We start from the raw sequence: 23,537 nt of genomic DNA on the forward strand, positions 1-23,537 counted from the left end.
TTTCTGCCCATCACTCTCTATGGAAAACCAGTTACAGCCACAGAGTCCACCTGATTCAATATCCTTTTCTAGAAGTGCTACTATCATTGCTATGTGAGTAAAGTCTACAGTTTAAGCAAAGAAGCTATGTAACACAGCAGAACTGAATTAAAAACAAAACCAAAAAACCAAACAGCAACACAACCTTTCAAAAGTGCTGCAATTTAACCCAATTATTTTCTGTAGATGTATACTAATCACTTCTAGTCCTTAAAATAAAGGAAAAGGCTACCAAAGTTTGTGATCTGACTTTTTTTTTTGCTCTCCAATATGCCTTGCTTCTGCAGTTTGTTCAACCTCTCCTTGCAGACACTAACAGCTTCCCAAAACACTTAAATCTGCATTACATGATACATATTAAGTGTTCACAATGATTAGCTTTCCAAGCAAGCAATGTAAATTCTAAAGCCTGGCTCTCCCATCCTGGGACTCTATTCTACAGCAGCTCCTAAGTGTCAGAAGAACTACAAATGCAGCAGCTACCAATGCCAGAAACGATAGTTCCCAGTATACAAAGCATTGTAGGACTGAACAAACTAGGTATTCAGCCACCACAAGCTAAGACATTCTGGAGTCAGTTGTACTGTTTAATTTTGCATGTGCAGAATTAAACTGAATTTTAACTGTCTCCATCAGACATAATCCAAACTTTTCCTCACCTTCTGGAAATAAGAAAGCAAATCACTCATTTCTTTGTCACTGGGATAGGCCACTAGCTTTCATTTGCTCCCCTCTGCCTACATGCCTCCGCTAGGCTGACCAAAGCATTTGGCAAATGACACTGTAAAGCAGCTAACTAAATTATATAAGCTACTCTTTTCACTGGCATCACAAATGCATTTAAGAATAAAAATATAACAAATAAAATCTGAGAACTCAAGGCAGATATGTGATTTGCAATAAAATGCTCCCAACGGCATTTATGGGGAGCAAGACTGGATTATCTTTAACAGTCTACTCTACAAGATATAAGGAACACATAAGACATAAGGAAGACATAAGGAGGTGATCCTGCCCCTCTACTCTGCTCTCGTGAGACCTCACTTGGAGTATTGTGTGCAGTTCTGGTGTCCTCAACATAAAAAGGACATGGAACTGTTGGAACAAGTCCAGAGGAGGGCCACGAGGATGATCAGGGGACTGGAGCACCTCCTGTATGAAGACAGGCTGAGAAAGTTGGGGCTGTTCAGCCTGGAGAAGAGAAGGCTGCGTGGAGACCTCATAGCAGCCTTCCAGTATCTGAAGGGGGCCTACAAGGATGCTGGGGATGGACTCTTCATCAGGGACTGTAGTGAGAGGACAAGGGGTAACGGGTTCAAACTTAAACAGGGGAAGTTTAGATTGGATATAAGGAAGAAATTCTTTACTGTCAGGGTGGTGAGGCACTGGAATGGGTTGCCCAAGGAGGTTGTGAATGCTCCATCCCTGGCGGTGTTCAAGGCCAGGCTGGACAGAGCCTTGGGTGACATGGTTTAGTGTGATGTGTCCCTGCCCATGGCAAGGGCATTGGAACTACATGATCTTAAGGTCCTTTCCAACCCTAACTATTCTGATTCCATAACACGTAGTGTTCAGCCACTAAATTGTAAAACCAGCAATAATACACACTGTGGGCAAACCTTTGGCAAAAATGGAACCCTGTTTCCATTCTGAACAGAGAGGTTTTGCTGAAAACTAGTCTAGTGTTTTTTTTAAGACCTGGCCTTAGCATGAGAGGAAGGTGTTGTACACCTTCTTTCTCTTCCTGATGCTTTTAGTACCATTAATAGGTACAAGGGAGTACCCTTTCACCACTGCCAACAGAAATCCAGTCACCTTCAACTCACCTGTGATGCCACAGTTCATTTAAATTGTATTTTCATCAGAAATAAAAGCATCTTTTATGAAGCGATATTAGAAAGGAGAACTCACTGGAGTCTCCAAAACCTAGATTTTGAGGGAATTATTGCAAAAGTAGGGAAAAAGTAAAAGGAAGGGATGTGCACAGTTTTAAGATGTCTTGTCAAATAACAGCTAGACTCTTTTGCACTCCATCATGGCATACATTTGATCTCAAAAGGTTTGAGCAGAACTTAAACATTTAACAAAACATTCAATAGAACATCCGAAAAATTCACTTCAGAAAATTTCTCATATTTCTTGATCATAAAATTGCAAAAATCCCCAAATTCCACATGCCATAGGGATTATAAAGCCACACCATCCTTCCCCTTCTCTGAACTAATAAAGTAAGTTACATCCCAAGTACATAAACTTGCTACTATCTGCCAGTCTGAAAGGCATCAGTTTGCTAATTTCACTCCCAGACTCGCGGTCTGTAAGAGCTCTGACTATCTGGCAAAGTTGAATCTCACAATAACTGCATTATTTAGGTCAAGAGCAAGAGATTAAAGAAAAAGGATGGAATGCCAGTGATAATATTCAATGGGTTTCGTAGTTAGTCCAGGGCGTTTCAGCCTGCTTCAGACAGGAGCACTGAAGAGCAAATTATATTTCAGAAAACAAAAATACTGACAGCTCATCAATTGATTTTCATTGAAAATGCTAAGAAAAATTAATAAAGAAGTTAAGCTGCTGAAATACAGTTTCACCAATTAGCTTAATGTCAGAGAATTCTAATTAGGCGCCTTGAGATTGCTATTTAGCGTTTAAGCCTTTAGAGTGCCAAATTCTCCTTTTCACACAAACTGGTTGCAAAATTAAAGACATTAGGCAGCCTTAATTATATTATCAGAACAGCTGGGATTAGGCAATCTCTGAAGTCAAGGCGGTATTCTTTTGTCACAGGGTAGAAATCCCTTGCTTTCCAGGGTGCCGGATTTTGGTGCTGTTCCATATCTCACCCATACAAAGCAAGCTGCATTAGAAACAAAAAAAAAAAATGAGGACAAAGAACTGAGTAATGCTTAGCAAATAATGAACACATTAAGGAAAGAGAAAAGGTAGGTGAAAAGATTAAGCCTGAATTCGGTAGGTTTTGCTAACACCTCAGCTGGCACCTGGCCTACTGAGCCTCTAGTGGCAGAAAGATGAAGAGAAAGCTCTGTAAACCAGCTTGGCTAGTGGATACAACTCTGTTATCTAAAGCTAAAGCACATTTCGTACTCTCTTGTCCCATGGGGTGTGAAATTAGCAGCTATTGTTTTCACACATTTTTATAAACACAATGCCTTTTATGTCTTTACATTGTTTAGACCGCTATGTTTTTCTCCTCACATGGGAATCTTTTTTCTGCCTTTATTCAAATTTTAAATCAACAGGATTTTTATTCCAGGAACATGCTGGCATTAAAAAACCCCTCAAAACAGAACACTTCCCCTCCCAAAAAAAAACCCTGCACCAATTATCTTACCCATGCAACCTTAGCTAAACACAGACATTTAGAAACCAGCAAAAAATCTCTACACTTTATAGTCTGTAATCCAATCAAATTAATATTACACTGATAACGTGGCAGAGAGGAATTAAAGTGTTCAGCTTGAAATGAGCTTTTAAAATATCACAGGGGAGCCAGAACTACTCTTAATCAAGCATTACAACACACCACACCACAAGCACGCCCCAGCATAGCTCTCCTTGACGCAGAAAAAATATGCACGGGCTTTGTTATGATGATCCTCTACATTTAAAACCTCTTCCCAGTTAATTTAAAAGGACTTTAGTTCTTAACACCTGTGCAAGCAGAGGCCTTTTTCATACAGCTTGCAGAAAACCTTTTACCTGCTCTACCTTCTGCCTCTAAAAATATTGGGAAAAACCAAACTACTCCTTCAATCCAGTTAAATAAGAACAATACGATGACAAAGCAACAACTAATTTTACTGATTACAGTCATACTGAACTACAGCAACAACATTACACCAGAATCCAAATAAATCCATTACAGCTTAAAATAATTGCTCCATTAGAATATTGCACTAATGTCCTCTTACCACTCATCTTTACAAATATGTCTTGCTTCAGCACGGAAGTTTGATGAACAGTAAACGTATTATTTTCAAGAAAGGATTTTTTTTCCCCAATAGGTTAAGAGGGGTCTTTTTCCCCCTTGTATTTGTGCTTAGAGTGTGTTCAAGAGCGTCATCTTAGTTCCTTTAGAGAACTAGGAAGCAAAGCATGTGTTTTTATTCTGAAATGACTATGCACTCTGTGTGTGTGTTCACGTGCGTGCAAGGAGGACAGGGCAGGGTGGGAAGGTGAATAGGAGCATGAGACAATACACAATCACACATCTTAAAAAGTAAAAGAAGATGAGAATTCCCACTGGATACAAACAAAAACGAATGCATATTGTTACTTGTGCTACAACAGAAATCCCAATGCAAACCATGGGGAGAGCAGAGATGCAGTTTCACCAACCTGGTTCATTATGTATACTTGTCCAAGGTTCTGATGCATGCATGATCAATAACCAGAGATGATACTGACTGCCAAAACTCCAACTTAAGTTAAATCAGAGCACAGTAAATTAGTCCAATCCTAACCTAAGTTAGTTAATCAAATAGCCACACATAGAAATGAAAAATCCATGCCATGGTAACAAAGCAGTTCCTTCACCTGATAGGCAAATTCCCACTGCATTAGGAGAACATAATTTGGTCAACAGCTGTGAACTGCCATGCTCTCTGGAAAAGAACATTGCCCATCAAACACCTCAAACCATTCTCTCCTTCACAGCCCTTTCTTGCTTCTACCTTCAGTGCCAAAATTCTGCAAGCAGAGAAGTCCACACAATCCACTTTCATTTAGCTGCTTAAGTCAACTTTAAACCATTCTGTTAATTCATGCTGCTCTAGAGACCAGAAAAGCAGATGACAACAAATAAGCAATCTGCAAATTACAGGAGGCTTGAGTGGTTGTTCTGTGAGCTGCTACACAAGCTGGGTTCCCCATAGTGGGAGAGCCTAGAGCTGACAGGCAGGCACCTACTTGGCTCCAGTTTATTCTATTACCCAGTTGCATAGTTGCAGGGACACTGGATCTCACTGCTGCCTTTTTGGCACTAACATTGTTACGATGAGTACCGTATTTACACTGCTCTGTCCATTCATATGGTATAAAGACGCAACACAGAAATGAGGATATAATTTCTAAGTCTTAATCAGGGAAGCATATCTCTGAGTCAACACAGAAAAAAACCCAACAAAAATAAAATGAGAGGAAAACCACTTCAGTCAAGAAGACAGGGATGCTCCTGTCGTGGTTTAAGCCCAGACGTAAATTAGAACCACACAGTCTACTTCCCCCCCACCCCTTTCTACCATCTGCTCCTGGAAGGACGGGGAGGAGAATCGAAAGAATGTAACTCCCATGGGTTGAGATAAGAACAGTCCAGTAACTCAGGTATAACACAAATCACTACTGCTACCAATAGTAATAATAATGGTAAGAGAAATAACAAGGGAAGAGAATATGATACCACCTGCTGAAAATGAGCCCGACAGAGCAGAGAGCATGCCCTTCCGGGGACTCTCAGTTCTACATCCTGGGCATGACATGCTGTGGTATGGAATACCTCTTTGGCTAGTTTGGGTCAGGTGTCCTGTCTCTGCTTCCTCCTGGCTTCCCCCCATCCCTGGCAGAGCATGAGACTCACAAAGTCCTTGGTCAGAGTAAACATTCTGACCAGCAACTGAAAACATCAGTTTTATCAGTATTATTGCCAGGCCGAAAGTCAAAAACACAGCACTGCACCAGCTACTAAGAAGGAGAAAAAGTGACTGCTGCTGCTGAACCCAGGACAGCTCCGTATTTTGCATCTTTTAAAAGCAGATAGTAAGAAAAGCTTACTCTTAAGTAAAAACTCACTCTTAAGTAAAAACTCACCTGCCCTGCCAACTCCAAACGTTTATTTCCATAGTAGTCTCTGTCATCTACTTTATTTTCTCCTTGAGCCAAAATTACTCTGCGCACCATCACTGCTGTGTATATGCACTTGGCACGAAAATTGAATTCCTTCACCTGTAAACAAAACAAAACTGAAACCTTACTGTTGTTTCAGGATCAGTTCCTTAGTTCTTACTCAGACAAACATATCCATTTACATCAGTGGGTAATCTGACTGACTGAGGAGTTGGAAAAAGGATTTGTGCACGTTATGTTCTTAAAAAAGGCTGAAAGTAATATACATTAATGACATGGAAACAGATAGTAAATGAAAACAAATCTGAATAAAGGTATAGATCATGAGAATAAGAACCTGAACTAACAGCTGATATGCCTGGCTATGCAGAAAAAAATGCATTGTATGATAGGTAGTTCTATCGTACAGCATTTCATAAACATAAAAATTACCTTTGACTCAATTCTAATCTTTCCCTTTATTTTGAGGATGATTTACTTTATCTCAGCTACTAAGCATTCAAAGACATCTTCCCCTGCCAACAAAGCTCACACCATAAAAAACACATGCAAATTTACACCAGTTTTAAAAAACCAATCCAACATTACATACAAGAACATGGGTCAGAATAGTTGATGCCAGCAGCTCTCGTGCTTCTTCCATCTTTGTTTTCTTTGGGCCTCCCCACATCCTTTGCCTTCGTACTTTATTTCCAATGTACTTCAGTGCCTGCCAACGGTGGGAATTAACGAGTCAACGTTAGAATTGTAACCTATGCAAATACGCACATGCATGGAGATCTGTATGCATTCATCAGTCCATACAATCCCTTTCCACAGATGATGCAAACTCCAAACAAAGAGCAAAATATGAAACATGTAAGTGAGGCCAATAAAAAAAAAAAAAATCTTGAAAATTTACACAATTGATTATAATTAAATATATAACATGTTGCTTAGCAAATGGAATGTGAAGCAGTGGAAGAGCAATACTAAAATACTAAAAGAAAGGAGATCGCAGAGATAGGAAAAAGGATTCTAGAAATTTCAGAGATGCCTAGTTGATTCAATTTGACTTTCCACCTTTCTTTTGTGTACTTTCTAATTTTCATTCAGATATTAAACTGTGAGGTGGCACTCACTGTTTAATAGGAACAAACGCTGCTGTTTGGTACCTACATCTGTCTCAAAGAGTACAATGATTAATGGATTCTTATTCTCTTGTCAGTTGTCCAAGAAATGGAATCAATCTGCAGAATTCAGGATCAGATGAGTGAAAGAAACTATTCAGGTCCACACAGGAAGTTACTGCCCGGAAATGAAGCCATGCCCCTTACGTCAAAGAACTACCCTCTCTACTAAATAACAGGCTATCCTTTCCATCTGTTACCTTCTTCCACATATAGCTCACTTTCATTTAATTTGACATTTCATGCACAGAGCAACTTCTGTATTTCTGTTTTTCCTATTTTCCTGGATGCTTCACATTTCCCTATGTTCCTCCAGCATCATCATTTTACTCTTATGACTTTGAATTAGGAGGCCTTGACACTACCTCTATCCCTGAAAAGCCCCAAAAGAGGCGAACTAGAAGGATGTTCACTTTACAACACTCAACATTACACATGGGAAGATTTGATAAAGTTTACAATGAAATAGCAGAAACAAGACTAATCTCCTAGCAGATTAATACGTACATGATGGAAATGCTGCCAGAAAAATGGCCTGTGTTCAGGCTAATTATAAAAGTACACGTGACCTGAAGAGAATTCTTGCAAATCTTTAGTAGGATGGAAGGTGGCTATTATTGTGGACTTTATACAAGAAATCAGAATTGGAGAAGAACATCTACTGTCGATGAAATGGTCATATCCCAACAGTGAGGCTTCTGTGAAACGGGGCATGCAATTACTTCTTAAAAAATAGGAACTGTCCTCAACAAAACCCCATAATCTTATGGACATCAACTACTTGTCCTATACATTACAAAACACAACCCTGGGTTTCTGAAATTGAACCATTTCTTGACTTTGGATTTTTTTCTCACTTGGGCAATGATAGAAAAGCTTCGCTTTTGACAGGTCCTGTCCCCTTTAAAACCCTCAGCTTAAAATACCCCCCAAAAAGAAACCACAAAACACAAAGTGTATGTCGATTGCTGACACAGCAAAGTGGTCAATACCCACTGTCTTTAGATTTTTATGGCCTCTGGCCATGTGAAAAGACACACCTGCATCTGGGTAAAAATCTGAGCTTTTTGGCATTCTTCCAGACTAGGAGCAAATGCAGCCATCACGTGCTCTTCTGTGCCAATCATCTGTACAATCTCTTGGTCACTCTCAACACCCATGGCCTAGGAAAAGAAGAAAAGACAGAAATAGCACAGGCTTTATGTTAACTCACTGACATTTGCTTATGCTAATTTGGTATTGTTTGTCTGCATTACTACCAAGCAAGAGCTACTTCTTCTCTAAGAAACTGTGCCATCTGGCACTGGCAGCACATATTCTAGCTACGGAAGAACGCTAAATGGAACTCTTGATAAGCAGCAAGAACACACACATACTTTTTGGAGAGCTATTTTCCCCTCACTGACAGAAATTAAACCCTATTTATTTTTCTGAAGAAAAATAAATTTTAAAAAATTTATTTTTTCTGAAGAAAAATAAATAAATACCAGGTATTAACAACTTTACACATGCAACAATGAAAACCAAGTAAGAATCTATAATAAATAAAGGAAGGTGAAATTTCTTAGAAGATTACACATGGTCTCTTACCACAGGCAATTTTGTCAACTCAGTTGACTAAGCAGCATGTTCTATTTGGGAAATATTTACAATTTACCTCCTTTGCAGCTCTCTGCATTTAGAGGATGACTTCACTACACAATTCCTCTTGAAAGCCATCCTATTATTTCACTGATCCTTGGACACCTTGTTAGACTTTATACTGCAGAAAAAGCTTAATAAACTAAGAAAGCGCTTAACAGGTTTAGAAAAATATCTCTATCAGTAAGTGTTTCAAGGTGGCAGCCAGCAGTGAAGGCCTTTGTGGATTCCAGATGGTGCTAAAGCTCCCTCCTTCACACATTTGCCTGGAGCTCTGCCATATCAAGAAATGGAATAATCTCACTAAACCTCTTCTGGCTGAGTGGGAATATGCTCCTCAGAACTTTGTGAGGAAGTTACGTTTGCATTCATATTATTCCTCAAGCTGGCTGCCACAAAGACCATTGTAAATCATGGCCTATGTAGACCCTCATACTCTGGTTCTCATTAAAAACTGGCAGTGCCTCAAAAAGTCACATTTTCCTCAAAAATGCCCAAATACCTTCCCTTCTTATTGCCTTCATTGGGTGCCATTTTGCTTAGCACCTAGCTAGCACTATCCCCTTACAAAACTCTTGCTCTAATTGTGAAGTATCCAGCTATTTGTTTTCTTTTTTTCTTTCATTTCTGCTTTCTTTTTCAACAAAGTGGTTGGTTGAAGTCCCTTTAACTTCAAACTCTGCCTGTTCACCATGTGGCTTATTAGAAATGAAAAGCAGTGCAAAAGTAGCACACGTGCAGTGTGAAAACATTCTCATTTTAGTGCAAAGCACAGATCACAATTCCACCACCTCAGGCAGACTTGAGTGCCAAATCAAGATACAGTTACTTCACCAGATGAAAGTTCACTGTAGTTTGCTCCCACTAAGTAGTAACCCCTCTGATCTCAAGGGTCTTTTCAGTGCCAGAATTTTCCCAAGTGATCTTACTGTAGTTCAGATCTCTATTTTTCAACATTTTTATTCTTCCTTACCCTTTTAAATAAGGTCACACAGTAGTTAACAAAATCCCTCATGACCTGAGACCCAGAAACTCCACAGAGGTATGAAAGCTTCACAATAGTCATTTTCTATGTGTTTAGGACTTGCTGACCAGCAAACCAGTTTAGGAACCACAACTGGACTCATACAATTATTGCACTTAGCCTGCAGAAGAACAAAATTTAATTAAGGGAATCTTTGTGCCATACCAGGCACACATACCAGGAGTAAATTTATCTAAAACTTATAAATATCACCCTATTTCTGCCTATCGAGTTAATTTTTGGATGGCAACCAGATTGTAAGAGTCACGTAAGAAGTGAACAAAGCAAGTGTGTGTGACAGGAAGTCAATGTGCAGTTTTACTTTGCTTTTCCACCCATTAAAAAACCTGAAAGCCACAATTAATTAAAAAGGGTTGATTATTTCTTCTAACTTGATGAATTCTCTGACCGGAAGTCTGACAACAAGATGAGAATAGGACATATCATTATGCACACATAGATTTTCTTGTTGAACTCTGCAGCAGCAAACTCACTTGAGAATTCTGAATTTGTGTGCAAGAAAGGGTGGGATCTGTCATTAAACAACGTACGTTGTACTGTTAAATAAGTGCAAATTGGGGGAATTTAATTTATGAGTAATGACTAAAAGCTTAGGGAAATGACTGAAAAAGATATGCTGATACAATAGCCTAAAAGTAAACCTATTTTCTCTCCCCAGTACTTTCAACAATCATGGGCAGAGCTGCACACACAAATCCACCTACATGCAATACTAACAGGGCAAGCAACAGGCCCACGCCGGTATCAGACAGATTTGTAATCTTGACACTTTCTTTTTTAGTAAATTTGGCTCTGAAGCTGCAATTCTAAAAAAGAAAAAACAAAACAACAACCAAAACAACCCCAAAAAACCAACCCAAACCAAACCAAAAAAGGACTTTGAAATTAGTCTGTAACATCACAAAAGGACAGGAGCAAAATATTCCTGAGTTATTGCTTGTGTTACAGAAACACTGAGTACATGCCAAGTAGGAATGGGTCCTATGCTTACAGTGCTCATGCTCCCAGGACAAAGTCAAGGGAAAGGGAATTAACATAAAAGCAAAGCAGGAGACAAGATGTCTTGTTTATTTTTCATTGGAAGGCAATGTCACAAAGGGATGATTTTACGGGGGGAGGGGAGGGAGACACTGCAAAGGGATAACATTAGCAGTGAAAGGATGAGGAAGGAGACGGTAACAGGCTTTTGAAGAGCATGGCTGGAAGACTAGTAGTCGATGGACAGAAGGCAGACAAATCAAAGCAAACATTCAGATCACCCTTGAGTTCAAGCAGGGAAAAGCAGTCCAAATGGGGTCAGCCACTTCCTAGGACTGGGGAGGTTCCTGCTGCCCAAACTGTGTGTGTGCACACACATGTGCATATCAGAGACAGCACATAAGAGAATGTGAGCCCGGCTCTTCCTCCCCCAGTTCGTGTCTTAATGATGATATCTGGGCGTTTCCATGGCACTTCCCTAGAATGTAGTTCTGCAGGCCATCAGGCTAAATTACAGAATGGAGACAGGCAGATGACTGGATTAAAAAGATGTCAGGGAAGTTCAAGGTTGACATCACAGACAGAATTGGTCTGGAGCTTTCATAATTCAAAAGTTACGAGCTATGAAACCGCAACCATGGGAACCCGTAATTCTGTGGATCATGTAAGACCACCATTCAGTTCTTCTTCTAGAGCTGCATCTTAACAGCTCCAAGACACAGGTTTCATTTGTAAAAATGAAACTTGACCCCCTGTTCAAATCTTTTGCCGCAGGTCCTAGTGCAGTTCTTTATAGCTCCCACATAAACTAAAGATACTTCACCTAGCAATTCAGGTCGTAAAATTCAACTTTTAAGTCCCCTTAGGTTACTTACACTTTCTTTTTCCACAGCCAGTTTTGGTGCAGCACGCAACCTCCATTTACATCACCTCTCAGGACACACTCAAGCCGACTGAATCAAGATCACAAACCCAAAAAAAGAAATACCCCTTACCTTAAAACAGCTCTAACTCCTTGCAATGTAGGGAGCTGCCTGCAAAAGCAGCAGCATTACCTCACCTTTAACCCTGATGTTTTTCAGGATAGAAACACCTTAAGTACTACACAAATATTCCACATCTCCTCTAATGCTCACTGCTATCTAAAACCGTTTAAGCCCCTAGGTAAAGCGTGTGTAACTCATAGCCTGACGTATTAAAACCCCACAATGTTCACACAGTCCTATGACCTGCGCACAACTGACACACAGCTAAAGTAAAGATCTCCTGGGGTTGCAAGTCAACTCAGAACACCCTGAATACCATTCTGGTTGCATGTGTGTATTAACTAATGAAGCAGTGCTACACCACGAACAGGAAACATATTAGTTGTGCCTACTTCCCATTACAAGGCAGCTAACAGCCCTTTAGAAACCTCAACAAATACATACTTTGGGGGCAAAACTGTTCAATTTATGTCACTATTTCAAACCAAAAACTTCAGTTACATATACGGGGGCTGCACAAATACTTCTGTCACTTTCAAGAAGAAAGGTTAGGGGAAACATATTTAAGCTAGCACAGCAACAAAGCACTAACTCCCCCACACCTGAGGAGCAGACACTTCTAGTCTGTCCTAGAATGCCATTTGTAGCCTATCAAATTTCAGTTAGCTGTGTTAATGTGGTAAACTTCACAAAACCACAACGAGCTGTTAAATCTACAAATACATCTATCACAAAGATCCTTACAGGTCTGAACGGCAGAAAAGCAAAGCAGCAGAACAAAGTCATTCAAGCTTCCAGTTTAGAAAAGACAAGGGCAAGGCAGATACACCCTTTAGTGTGATCCCACACAGTCCTGACCCCCTTCACACCTATCCAGACCAACAGACTTCTAGACCCACACTACTCCACCCCTCCCAACAGCTCACATGCCTGTATTTCCTTCCTCACCAGGAAAGAAAATGTAGGATGAGAGCACTGTATGCCCAGGTCTTGCCCTTGCAGCTGTGTCCATGACTCACGCCAGAAACACAACAGTGCTCTTAGATCTAGTCTAGCAAGCTCTTTATGAATTTTAGGCCTCAGCTCTGTCAGCAGGTAGTGTTTGTAATGCTTTCTACTTCATAGCCCTTGATTTTGACAAAGATGTCTAAGGGCTATTACTACACTTTCACTTTACAGTTGCAGTAGCTCTAAATCCACATTGGATCATACATCTCCAATACTTGCTTTCTTTTCTATAAAGTTACAATGATTTTCTGGACCAGATCTACATCCTAAGTCGTTTGGAGGGACACTGGGCCATTTAAAGCTAGTGCGATTAGAAAGACAATCCAAAATTGCCCAGTCTTCTCCCACTGACTCTCAGATAGCCCCTGAAAAAACTGTCACCTCTAGATGGCCCTTGCACCGGATAGCAGCCGTCTATCAATCGCTAGCCATTTTCTTAGTCAAAACACTGAGGTCTGTGGAACTCGGTTGCAGCCTGAATGCTGCTCTGGGAGGAAATTTTTGTCATTGCTTTCTCCCTTTATTTTTTTAGTTGGAGATTATAAAAGCACTTGTTATCGTAAAAGCTAAGGATGCAAAGGCAACCAAAACTTCAGACCTTATACCGTCTGTACAGCTTAACTTTGACCCTTGCAGATGTGTGTCCTTACATAACAAGAATCACAGCACTTACTAGTAATGAGGAACTCCCATGCTTTATGCCCAAGGCTTGGTGTCAGCAGAAGGGAACTATTCTTGTTGCTTTTGCAACAAATCCCCTATGCATAATACTACTATGTGAGAGAGCTCAGGCTATACAGGGATCCCTAAGTTAGGGGTTTTCTAGTTTCAGAGCTGTAGCATTTGTAACCTTGCTTTTAGTACTTAAATACAACAAAGTAATACTGCATTATAGCAATGCCCAAGAAAGATCAGAGGCTGGTGCCTGCCTAAGAATCCATTGAAAAGCCTATCTGTGATTTTTAGTTTCCAGCTGGACACTCATCAAAAGTGGACAGAAGATCCCTAAAGTTCCCATGTCATTAAAAACAAAGTAAGAACTCATGAGTACAGTTAAGTGCCGGTCAAGAACGGAACATTAAGAATAGCTGAAGTGGGTGCAGCTAATTTGCTATTGGATTAAATGAGTAGAAATCTTTAAAGGCACTACAGCAAAGAGCTTCTAACAACTGTAACCCTTTATTCAATAAATGAAAAATAATGCAACATGGTATAGAATATAAAATATAGACAGGGAACAATTATAGGAAGCATTACCGGAAGGTGATCAAATAGTACAACGCTGCTTAAAAAAAACCCAACAACCACCTCCTCAGACTTAATAACCCTGAGCAGTTACTCTTGTGTGAGCAGGTATTTATCTATACCAGCAGGGGGTGACAAAATGTAATAAAAGTCTGTAAGGGAAGGTGGAATCCAGCTGGTTGGTACTCCAGCAAAGGGAGCAACATTAACACTTTCCTGCAAAGGAAAAGTTGTGAACTTAATCCTGACGCTTTTATGTGCATTTCTGTTCACAATAACTTCTCAACCTCCTTTAACACTGGTCACTAAAACTAGATGATCTCCCCCAAGCGATCATCTTGAAGTGACCAGCTTAAACAGAGATAACAGATTTGTTTCTCAAGTCTAAATCCAATTCTTAAACTATTTTCAAGTACAAACCCCAAAGCACTTTCTACAAGAAAGCCGATTCTTACAATTTTCAATCAGCTAAAGAGCTGTGGTAATACAGAAAAGTCTGCGCTTGCCAAGGCCAACAAATCAGCCCCGCTGGCAGAAACTGTTTGGATGCTGTGAGTAAGTGCTGCCCTCTCCTGGCAATTTAATTCCTCGAGCGACTACCACCTTCCAAACTTCCCGTGCTGTAAACAGCTAAAATGAAAAGGAAGCTATAGGATTTACTTCTATGGGTTGCTAGATCCAGTCAGAAGCATTTTAGTGCCCTAAGCCATCTTCCATGTGAACAGTGCCTCCAAGATTGCCACCCATTTCCTTCTGCACACACAGTGCACCAGGCTGCAAATCCACAGGCAGCAGTGAAGCCTATAGGACAGGAAGAAGTTATCAACCCCTAGGAGGAAAGGTCCTAGCTTAAAGCCTGGCCATGCTCTACTGTCTTCTGCAGCAGCTGGACAGTGCACGTCCACCCATCATCTTCACTGGATGTAGCCCATGCGTTTGATACCACATACAGGTGGGCTACCTGTCTGCTTCCAGTTCTATCGGGCAGCTAGGCAGAAGTCACCATTACGCCTTCAGTTATGGGCACCCTTGGGTGAATTAAAATGAGAAAGAGAAGCAGAGAGCAAGAGAAAGCAGTTGTAGCAGTTTCACAGGCAATGAGGGCCAAGACATGACCACCAGCTATGCTGGCAGGTGAAATACTCCTCAGTTCTTGCCCAGAATCAGGGGTAGATGCCTCCCACAGGCTGTTTTAAGTCCCACTGGAGATCACTTCAAAGCTCAGATAACTAACCAGATATTCACTGCACTGAAAATAACAAGTGACTGTTCCTGAATTGAACAGGGATTCTGAAGTGTTCTGACTGAGGCAGAGATCATTCACAGAGGAAGGAAGTAAACTGCCAAGATATGCAAGCCTCACTAGTTGTCTTAAAAAACTTAGGAATAGGTCTAAGAATTGCAAGACTTCCCCAAAGGCCATCAGTTTTGTTTACAGTTATGACTGGAAGTCATGTATAATGACCTCATGGCTACATTATGTCCCCAGATCTAAAACAAATGATATTGAGCAGTCCACAAGTTGGAAGTGGTGGGGACCAAAACCAGAAATGAAGAGCCTTAACACAAGTTTGCAACATAACTCATAACAAAAGAAACCAAAACCCTTCTTTCTGTAGCAATAGGAGCACAGACAGTGGTGCCGAGGGACCTTACAAAGCAGTAAGGTGGTAGCAGGCATTTGTCCTGGCACACCAATGCTCTCCTTGCAGAAAAATGCAGTGCTTTTTCTCCTTTTGCTGTACAATAAGGATTTTTTCCAGGGAAAAAAAGCTTGCATTCCCTAAGCCCTGCCAAGTCCTTCTGTATGTATTAACATCAGAGAGCTGCTGCCAATCTTCATTCTTCAGCTACAGCACAGTTTGGGTTGTTTTTCTTTTTCTTTCCTTTCCAAACCAACAGTTGTATTACCTTAAATATAACAGTTGTATTACCTTAAATATGATAGCAATGGGAATATCTTCTGACAGAGTGTTGTGCTTCAGGTAAAATCTTCCTTGTTTCACAACCAGATTTGTTCTGCTCTTCTTCTCATGAGTGGAACTGAAGTTAAAAAAACAATCAACATACATCCAACAAAGCTTACACTGACACTTCTAGAATCTCCTCTATAAGACCTATCAAGCTTGACCAATCTTGCAGCTGAATTAATCCCACTATCTCCTCTTCTAAAAACTACGTTAGAACAGTCAGGAATCACCCTGTAACTCCAAGCCAAAAGGGTACTATCACCTGTGATGGGGAAGGTCAATATTTGACTTAAGAAAGTAGAAGCCTGTACTTTTCAAAATCATCTTTGCATGATTTTATTATCGACTTGGATATAATCAGCAAGCTCATACTGTGCACAAGTACTGAAGCAATAACAGTAATGAGATATAACAGTACCCTGTATTGCACATTTAACCTCATCTAGGTTTACTATGGAACAGTAAAGTAGCTAGGCTAGGAGACACGTGAGAGAGGCTTCTGGAGAAATAAAAACAGCCCTCATACTGAACAGTGACAATAACCACCTTATACCAGCATGTAGCTCAAAGAAGAAAAAGCAAACAAAATACAGAGAAAACTTAGACGAGGAGGAAAGGCCAAATTTAGACTATCTTGCTGTTTTCAATAATTTGTTCAGTACAAAAATACTTGATTTTTTGTTTCCTTCTCAATTGCCTTTAAAAGATTTTATACCAATTAGATGGTCAGACAAAAGGTTACTATCCAATTTCCACTGCAGTAACTTCATGTTACTTGCTGCAAAAGGAGAACAAACACCATCAATTAGGAAGTGCACGTTGCTATGTTAAAAATTAGAACTTGCTTTTTCTAGTCTGGGACGAATCCTCAAGTGTACGAGCAACTCCCACTGATTTCTGCAGGAATACTCTACTAACTGATTTTGAGATTGATGTTTTAGTGTACAAAATGGCACTAGCAAGAGAGGGGAACTGAATGTCTACAGCTTTTTCCTGTAAAACTATACTAGAAAGAAAACTACACAGGTACTTAAAATAAAACAATAAACTTTGTGTTTATCTCTGTATGTAATTGCAGGCATTTACCATACCTGGTAACAGAAGCGCCAACTGTGCCTTTTCTATCTGCTTCCACAATTATTCTGTTTTTGGATAACTGCTCTTGAATAAGAATGACTTTCTCTACACCTTTAACAATGAAATAGCCACCTATTTGATGGAAAAGAAGGATTTTGCATGTCAGTACCCTTGTGCCTTACTTGCCTCCATTATGCCTTTGAATATAAATTATTAGAAGTATACAGGGAGTACACAAATGACAAAACAGGAGAGTAAGTTCTCCCTTACAAGAGTAAAGTTCCAACTCTGTGTGGAACTTATGATAACTAAAATAATGTACCACTAGACTAAACAGAACTTTTGCTAGGTTCACACATAGTATTTGAGATCTAAGACTTCATTTGGGAAGAACTTAGAAAGAAAGAACTCACAGGCAGACCAAAAACTGTAAAGCTGTAAAAAATCCCAAACTTTTAAGATAACCATACTTACTAAAAGATGGTGCAGAATTGTTAGTTCTACAAATTAGGTAAAAATACTGCATGTGAGAAGAATATATCAAAAAAGAACTGGCATCAAAAAAAAGTACTGGCCATTCCAGATGCCTGGTATCAAATAAAGAAAGTGTTCCATAATTACTGACTTGCTCTCCCTAGTAGTCCAGAGATAAATTTCTTTTATATTACTTTTAAAAATTTATTTTAAGCCCTTGTTTATCTAAGACAATATAAAGAATCCGCACATAAGCCATGTTAGATTCACCTCTTAAATTGTAGCTATTAATGCTCCTCCAGTCCAGCACAACATGTCGCGGTATCTTGCCACCACAAGCAAGCACAGCACATTTCCAGTGCATGCTGCAAAGGCAGCAGATAAAAACCAAAGAAGTTGCTTGTTATAACCCTTCATTTCCTCTCTACATTTAAAATATTATCATGTAACACATAATTCTTGTTTTGCAAAAGACAGTAAATGAGAATTCCCACTCTGGAGTACACCATTATATGCAGATCTCCCTTGATCCTCTTCATTTTCCTGAACAAATTCCATCTCTCTTTCCATATAACACACCACTTTACAATACTATGTATATTTGTCAACTTTTTCAGCATTTTGGTGTATTGTTTTTGTGGTTGAAAACTGTCTGCACATACAAAGATTCCATGCTGTCAACCATTTCTTACTATTTTCAAAAGCCTGCCCATTTCTTCCAGTTACAAGCATACAGTTGAGAAGTTCCCATGATGACTTCACAGTGTCATGAAACATTACAATGGGGTAGGTCTATGCTGAAAAAGATTTAAAACTAAAACCACATATGGCAAAAAAAGAACATGAGTGCAAAAGTACCTGGATCTAAAGGACATTCATTAAGTTTGGCAAATTCTGCTGGAGTTTTCCCCGTAAGAACACAATTGGAGCTACGCAGCATTATAGGCATTCTGCAAGAAAACCAGATACGCTTTTACTTTAGATTCAGAGAGAATAATATGAAAAGTCAAATTCTGAACAAAAACCTTGCTGAATAAACTCCTTAAACACTGTCTTTTGTATAGAAACTGGTAATGTATTTTGTTGAAAATGAGCATTTACTTGAACTTTTCTCTTTGTCTTTAGTACACACCATGAAGTAATTCAAAGGACTCAAATTTAGATGGTCTTTTCAAGACTTTTCTTAAGAAATTACTTAGAACAAGAAACTGTTACTACACCTATAGAAGCTTGGCTTTGTAAAAGCATTGTTGTGCATGATGTTCTATCAACAGAATTAAAGTATATTTGTTTAATATGAAAACTTAAAATTTCACTACAAGTGTAGCTCCTTAAGTACGCATCTTTTCTTTCCTACTACTATTCCACCTTTAGCAAGATGCACAGTCACACAGTAAACAATCTCTGTAAGGCACTGACCTTTAAAGCCAGCAGGGCTGGTCTTTAAAAATTCGGTCTACAAAAGACTGACATCTTTATTGCCTTTAAAATGGAATTCTGCTTTCACTAAAGCTAGAACTGTCAGTGATTTTGCATTTTTGGTATGGTTAAGAAGGACATCTAATTTCTTAAAGAAAAAAATAATAACCTCAAGTCATTTTACAGAGTTTAGAAAACAAAATCAGTAAAAAGTTCTCCATGTTTCTCCATTAAAGCTCAGCCTTGACCCTAAACCAAATGAAATTTAAAGGTGATCTCAACCTCATGCAGAAAAACTAATGCTTGTCTTACTGGTTTTACCATTCACCTTCTACAGATGTATCTCTGCATATTGTGTATGAAAGAATAAGTAATCTGGCTACAAAGCAAACATGATTACTTTCATTTTGCAGCTCCAGTATTCTTTCATATATTTCCCTCTTTTGTTTTACATTAGTACAAACATGGACAACATCTGTCCTTGTATCACCCTTTTTTGGAAGGAAAGTGATTTCCAGAAGCTTTTGCAAAACAGGATCTTACAACAGAACCTGACAATCACACCTTGTACAGCTGCTCATGAAAATTTGCTCACTATCTCTTTTAACACAGAAGCAAGGTTAGCTTATGTTTACTTTGCAGTAAAACCTCTTCCCAGCACAGCAGCAAATGAAAACTAGGACCAGATGCTTGACATACAGTATCTTACCTGCCAATGGGCAATGCATTGCGTATGATCCTCTGGCTTCCTCGTGTATATTCAATGTCCACTGTAATCGGGGCAGAGTAAGTCATGTCTCGTAGGCGGCACTAAAAGAACAGTCATGTGGTTAGATGTTGGCTTATAAGCTGAAGAGACTCTCTTAAAACATTCCATGTTTGCCCTGTCTCCTGTAAATTCTCAAAGAAATCAAGCAAAGCGAAGCTTGACCAAGCTCTTCACGGTACCTGGACTACTGTGAGGGTGGTGAGGCACTGGTACAGGTTGCCCAAAGAAGTCGTAAATGCTCCATCCCTGGCAGTGTTCAAGGCCAGGTTTGACAGAGCCTTGGGTGACACGGCCTAGGGTGAGGCATTCGCACCCATGGCACAGGGATTGGAACTAGATAATCTTAAGGTCCTTTCCAACCCTAACCATTCTACGATTCTATAAGTCTCCTATTTAAAACAAAACAACAACAAAAAAACCCACCAAACACTGTCATGTTTCAAAAGCAGTCAGTGGATCTGTCTTCAAAGGACAGCACTGCAGAGTACAACTTCTAAACAGTTTAATTAAACAAATAGGCCTAATCCGCAGAGCTGACACAAAGACCATACTGTGTCACAGGCTCTGAGAGCAGTGCTCAGCTCAAGGACATTTCTGCATGAAGACTCTCAGCAGCTGTAGAGCTGTGCTGTCATATGAAGTTTGATGGGAGAGAAACACATGAGAGTAAGGCAGACAGTGTGCTACCTTATTAACAGAATGAGCAAATCTCACTGTATGTATGGTACCATTTCTAAAGATGTCTTACAGAAGGTTCACTACAGTACCACTTCCTGTAAAGATTCCCAGAATTAGTTTGAAAACTCCTCAAACAGCAAGAGAAGCAAGATATTCATATTCAGGACATAACCTTGCTCAAGGCTCAATCATTTCTAATCCAGTCTTTCTGATCTGCTCTCCCCAGCCTCACTCTTTGACTGTTTGCTAGCCTTTAAGGTATGGCCTATTGTCATAAAGACAAGGTTTATCGCATTTGCTGAATAAATCTGAGCAATGCACATCAGGCCATTCATAACCTCACTGAGCATTCTATACTTTTGAGCTCCAGGATTATAAATCTATCAGTATTCAGACTTGTACGTTTACGATACTATAGTCTTTCAATGTGTTCATTATGCACTAATAAAAGGCAATTAAGATTGTGCTGTACATTGAAGATGCAACTGTATGGAAAGAAATGCCCCACGATCATTGCAGACTTTCTCACCACATCATTGCTCCTTCTCGCCACATTAAAAAGTAAACTACTTCTCTAGTAATAAAATACTGATGCGCACCAGCAGTTTTCAAGCTGTGACCTGTAAGAAACTAGGTCCTGTTGTGCTCCCAACGATTTCATCAAATTTAAAAGTAACTGAGAATAATTCTGTTTTCTAATTACTTTAAATTCATCTGTATGAAGAGTTCATGAAACTCCCATAAGAACTATGTGAGAAGGGGACTTAAACAGCTTCATTAGTATTACTTGGGGGGGGAATAAAGGCTTTGGGATTCTTCGTGTGTGCTTTGTCCACACAAGACACAGATACAAAATAAGAATTACATAGACAAGTCACTGGAGACAGAAACGTGGCTATGCACAAGAGGCAGCCACCACTAGATGGCTTGATTTTCCAGAATTTCTCCAAAGGACAGAATGTATTTCATGATAAGACTCTACATGAAAAAAAAAACAAAAACCAAACAATTCAACCTCACGAATCACGTGTACATAGCAAGATAAAAAGCATCTGATACATGAACTGATTTATTAGGTTGACAACAAGCCGCAGGCTTGTTCCAAGCTCAGCTCCTGTTCTGAAGCTAAAAAGAAGCTGTCAGTGCCTCTGTTGCAGTGGTATAAATCTCAAAGGATAGCAACAGGAGTACTTTACTCCTGAGCAATCTTTGATGGGAACTGAATGACTTCAAATACCTGGAAGCAATCCTAAAAAGTCTAAACTTTATCTTAGTTTATGGCTTCCTTATACGTAAAGAAGCTACCTTATATCCTTCCAAAAGCAACAGACACTCTGATGTCAGTTCACAGCAGCATCTGTTCTCCAACATGCATCTTCATTCCAGAAGTACACAATCCATTCATTAATCTACATGCTTACAGCAGTGCAAAGAAGTTAAATATACTACCCATAAAGCTAATGTTCTTCTGCAGTTTCTTGTAATTTTATCAACTTCCACCTGGGTTTTCTCAAAGTTTTCATGTTTGCTCTCTGACTCAGAGTTAAGAACTATGAGAAAAAAATCAGATGTATGTTCCCAAAGAAGACTGTGAGGGAAAGGGAGACTGAACTGACCTATGGTATAGACAGTAGCAAGGCTAATATTTAAAAGAAGCTAATAAAACCATCAAAGAACACCACATTGTGGTGTGATGACTTCAGCTGTAATAAGGAGAGTCATAAAGACTAAGCAAGAGAAGTACTTTTCACCACTTTCATGGAAACTCACTCAGATACAGTTACCACGAAACACCAAATACAGCTACAAACATGTCACAAAAAAAGAACTAAAAAATAAAAGAATTTATTACGCAGTGTTTAAATCTCTGAAACTTCTGTCTACTGTGATGATGTCATGCATTGTATCACCTCAGGTAGCATGCACATACTCAAAATAACGTTATCTGCAGCTAGTACCCAAGACATTCCCAAGATCAAACAAACACAGATGCACACATTAATACCTCATGAGGCGATACAGGTCGTGTCACATTGAAGCTTTCTTCCACATCTGGAGTACCAACATAGATGTTGAGGTACCTGTAATACAAACAGCTCCAAAATGAGCAATGAGGCAAATATTTTTAAGGGAATTCAGGAAGCAGAATTCTACATATACTGAAAAACGTTTTTGATAGGTTTCAGAAATATGAAATGTTACTGAAAAATGCTTTGATAAACGAAGGTAGGTTACTAATGCGTTCCCCAAAGTAACTCGTTATATCTGAGCTATGTTCTGGTTAGCTAAAATTAAGATTTAAATTGCACATGCAACAAACCCCAAGTTATCTTTGCAAACAGACAAAAAGAAACTCCCACCTGTCATCCAAGATTATTAAATTACAGAAAAATCATGACATAAAGTATTGTTACCAGCTGGCTATTTAGTCTGCTTCACATAATTATTCTTTAAATATTCCTATATTTCAATAGAAAAGAAGAGAAACTCCAAAGAAAAGGTAAGCCATGGAAAATATTCTCTTGATTTATACCTACACAGGTGCCTAAAAGCATAGCCAATGACAAACGCATAAGACAGTACCGGATGCTACTATTGATATGGAAATCGTTTCATGCTTACTTCAAATACCACATTGGGTCAGCATCACTTGTAACTTTTTCATTCGCTTTCATAATTTTCTTTATCTGGAGGGAAAAAAAAAAAACAGAACAACATAAGAGAATCATGTGCCATTTCTGAGTACTAAGAGCCACTCTCTTCCCACTAAGAAAACATACCTCCACATTGATGAAATAGTTGAATGAGTCTATGTGCTGCTTCACAAGTCCTTTCACCTAAAATATACACGCATGCAGCAAATAGAATTAGTGTCAGTAACATAAATCATACAAGGCAGAAATTAAGAGACAAGAATTTATAAGTACTTTTGGATCTGTGCTAAATTCTTTCAGTTAAAAAATTCTGAGAAGTGCCTGGACAACCAGTCTGGTTCTACACTAGGCATCGCCATGAGCTGTCATTGCCTTCTGAGTCAGAAAAATAATTCAGCAACTGTACAAGTAAACACCCAATAGACTTTGAAATTCATATAAACAAACAAGAGCCAACACAAAGGAAAATCTTTTATCAGATTGCTGTTATTCTGAAATAATTTTAAGCATTTAGAGTATAATT

The 23,537-nt window shown here is 39.3% G+C and overlaps 1 protein-coding gene across 2 annotated transcripts in view; it reads right to left on the bottom strand.

Annotated features, from left to right (window-relative positions):
- The window catches only part of POLR3B (RNA polymerase III subunit B), a 76,576-nt gene that overhangs the window by 49,627 nt on the left and 3,412 nt on the right, over positions 1–23,537 (bottom strand). For both annotated transcript variants that reach the window (XM_080625852.1, XM_080625853.1), the window contains exons 3-12: positions 23,141–23,197; positions 22,983–23,047; positions 22,366–22,441; positions 19,623–19,723; positions 18,353–18,444; positions 17,035–17,152; positions 15,908–16,016; positions 8,111–8,233; positions 6,494–6,610; positions 5,866–6,000 (exon numbers count right to left, since the gene is read on the bottom strand). In XM_080625852.1, the coding sequence (XP_080481978.1) occupies positions 5,866–6,000; positions 6,494–6,610; positions 8,111–8,233; positions 15,908–16,016; positions 17,035–17,152; positions 18,353–18,444; positions 19,623–19,723; positions 22,366–22,441; positions 22,983–23,047; positions 23,141–23,197 (993 nt within the window). The remainder of the gene's footprint in view (positions 1–5,865; positions 6,001–6,493; positions 6,611–8,110; positions 8,234–15,907; positions 16,017–17,034; positions 17,153–18,352; positions 18,445–19,622; positions 19,724–22,365; positions 22,442–22,982; positions 23,048–23,140; positions 23,198–23,537) is intronic.

The sequence above is a fragment of the Psittacula echo genome, assembly GCF_963264785.1.
Source record: "Psittacula echo genome assembly, chromosome: 1".
Taxonomy (NCBI): domain Eukaryota; kingdom Metazoa; phylum Chordata; class Aves; order Psittaciformes; family Psittacidae; genus Psittacula; species Psittacula echo.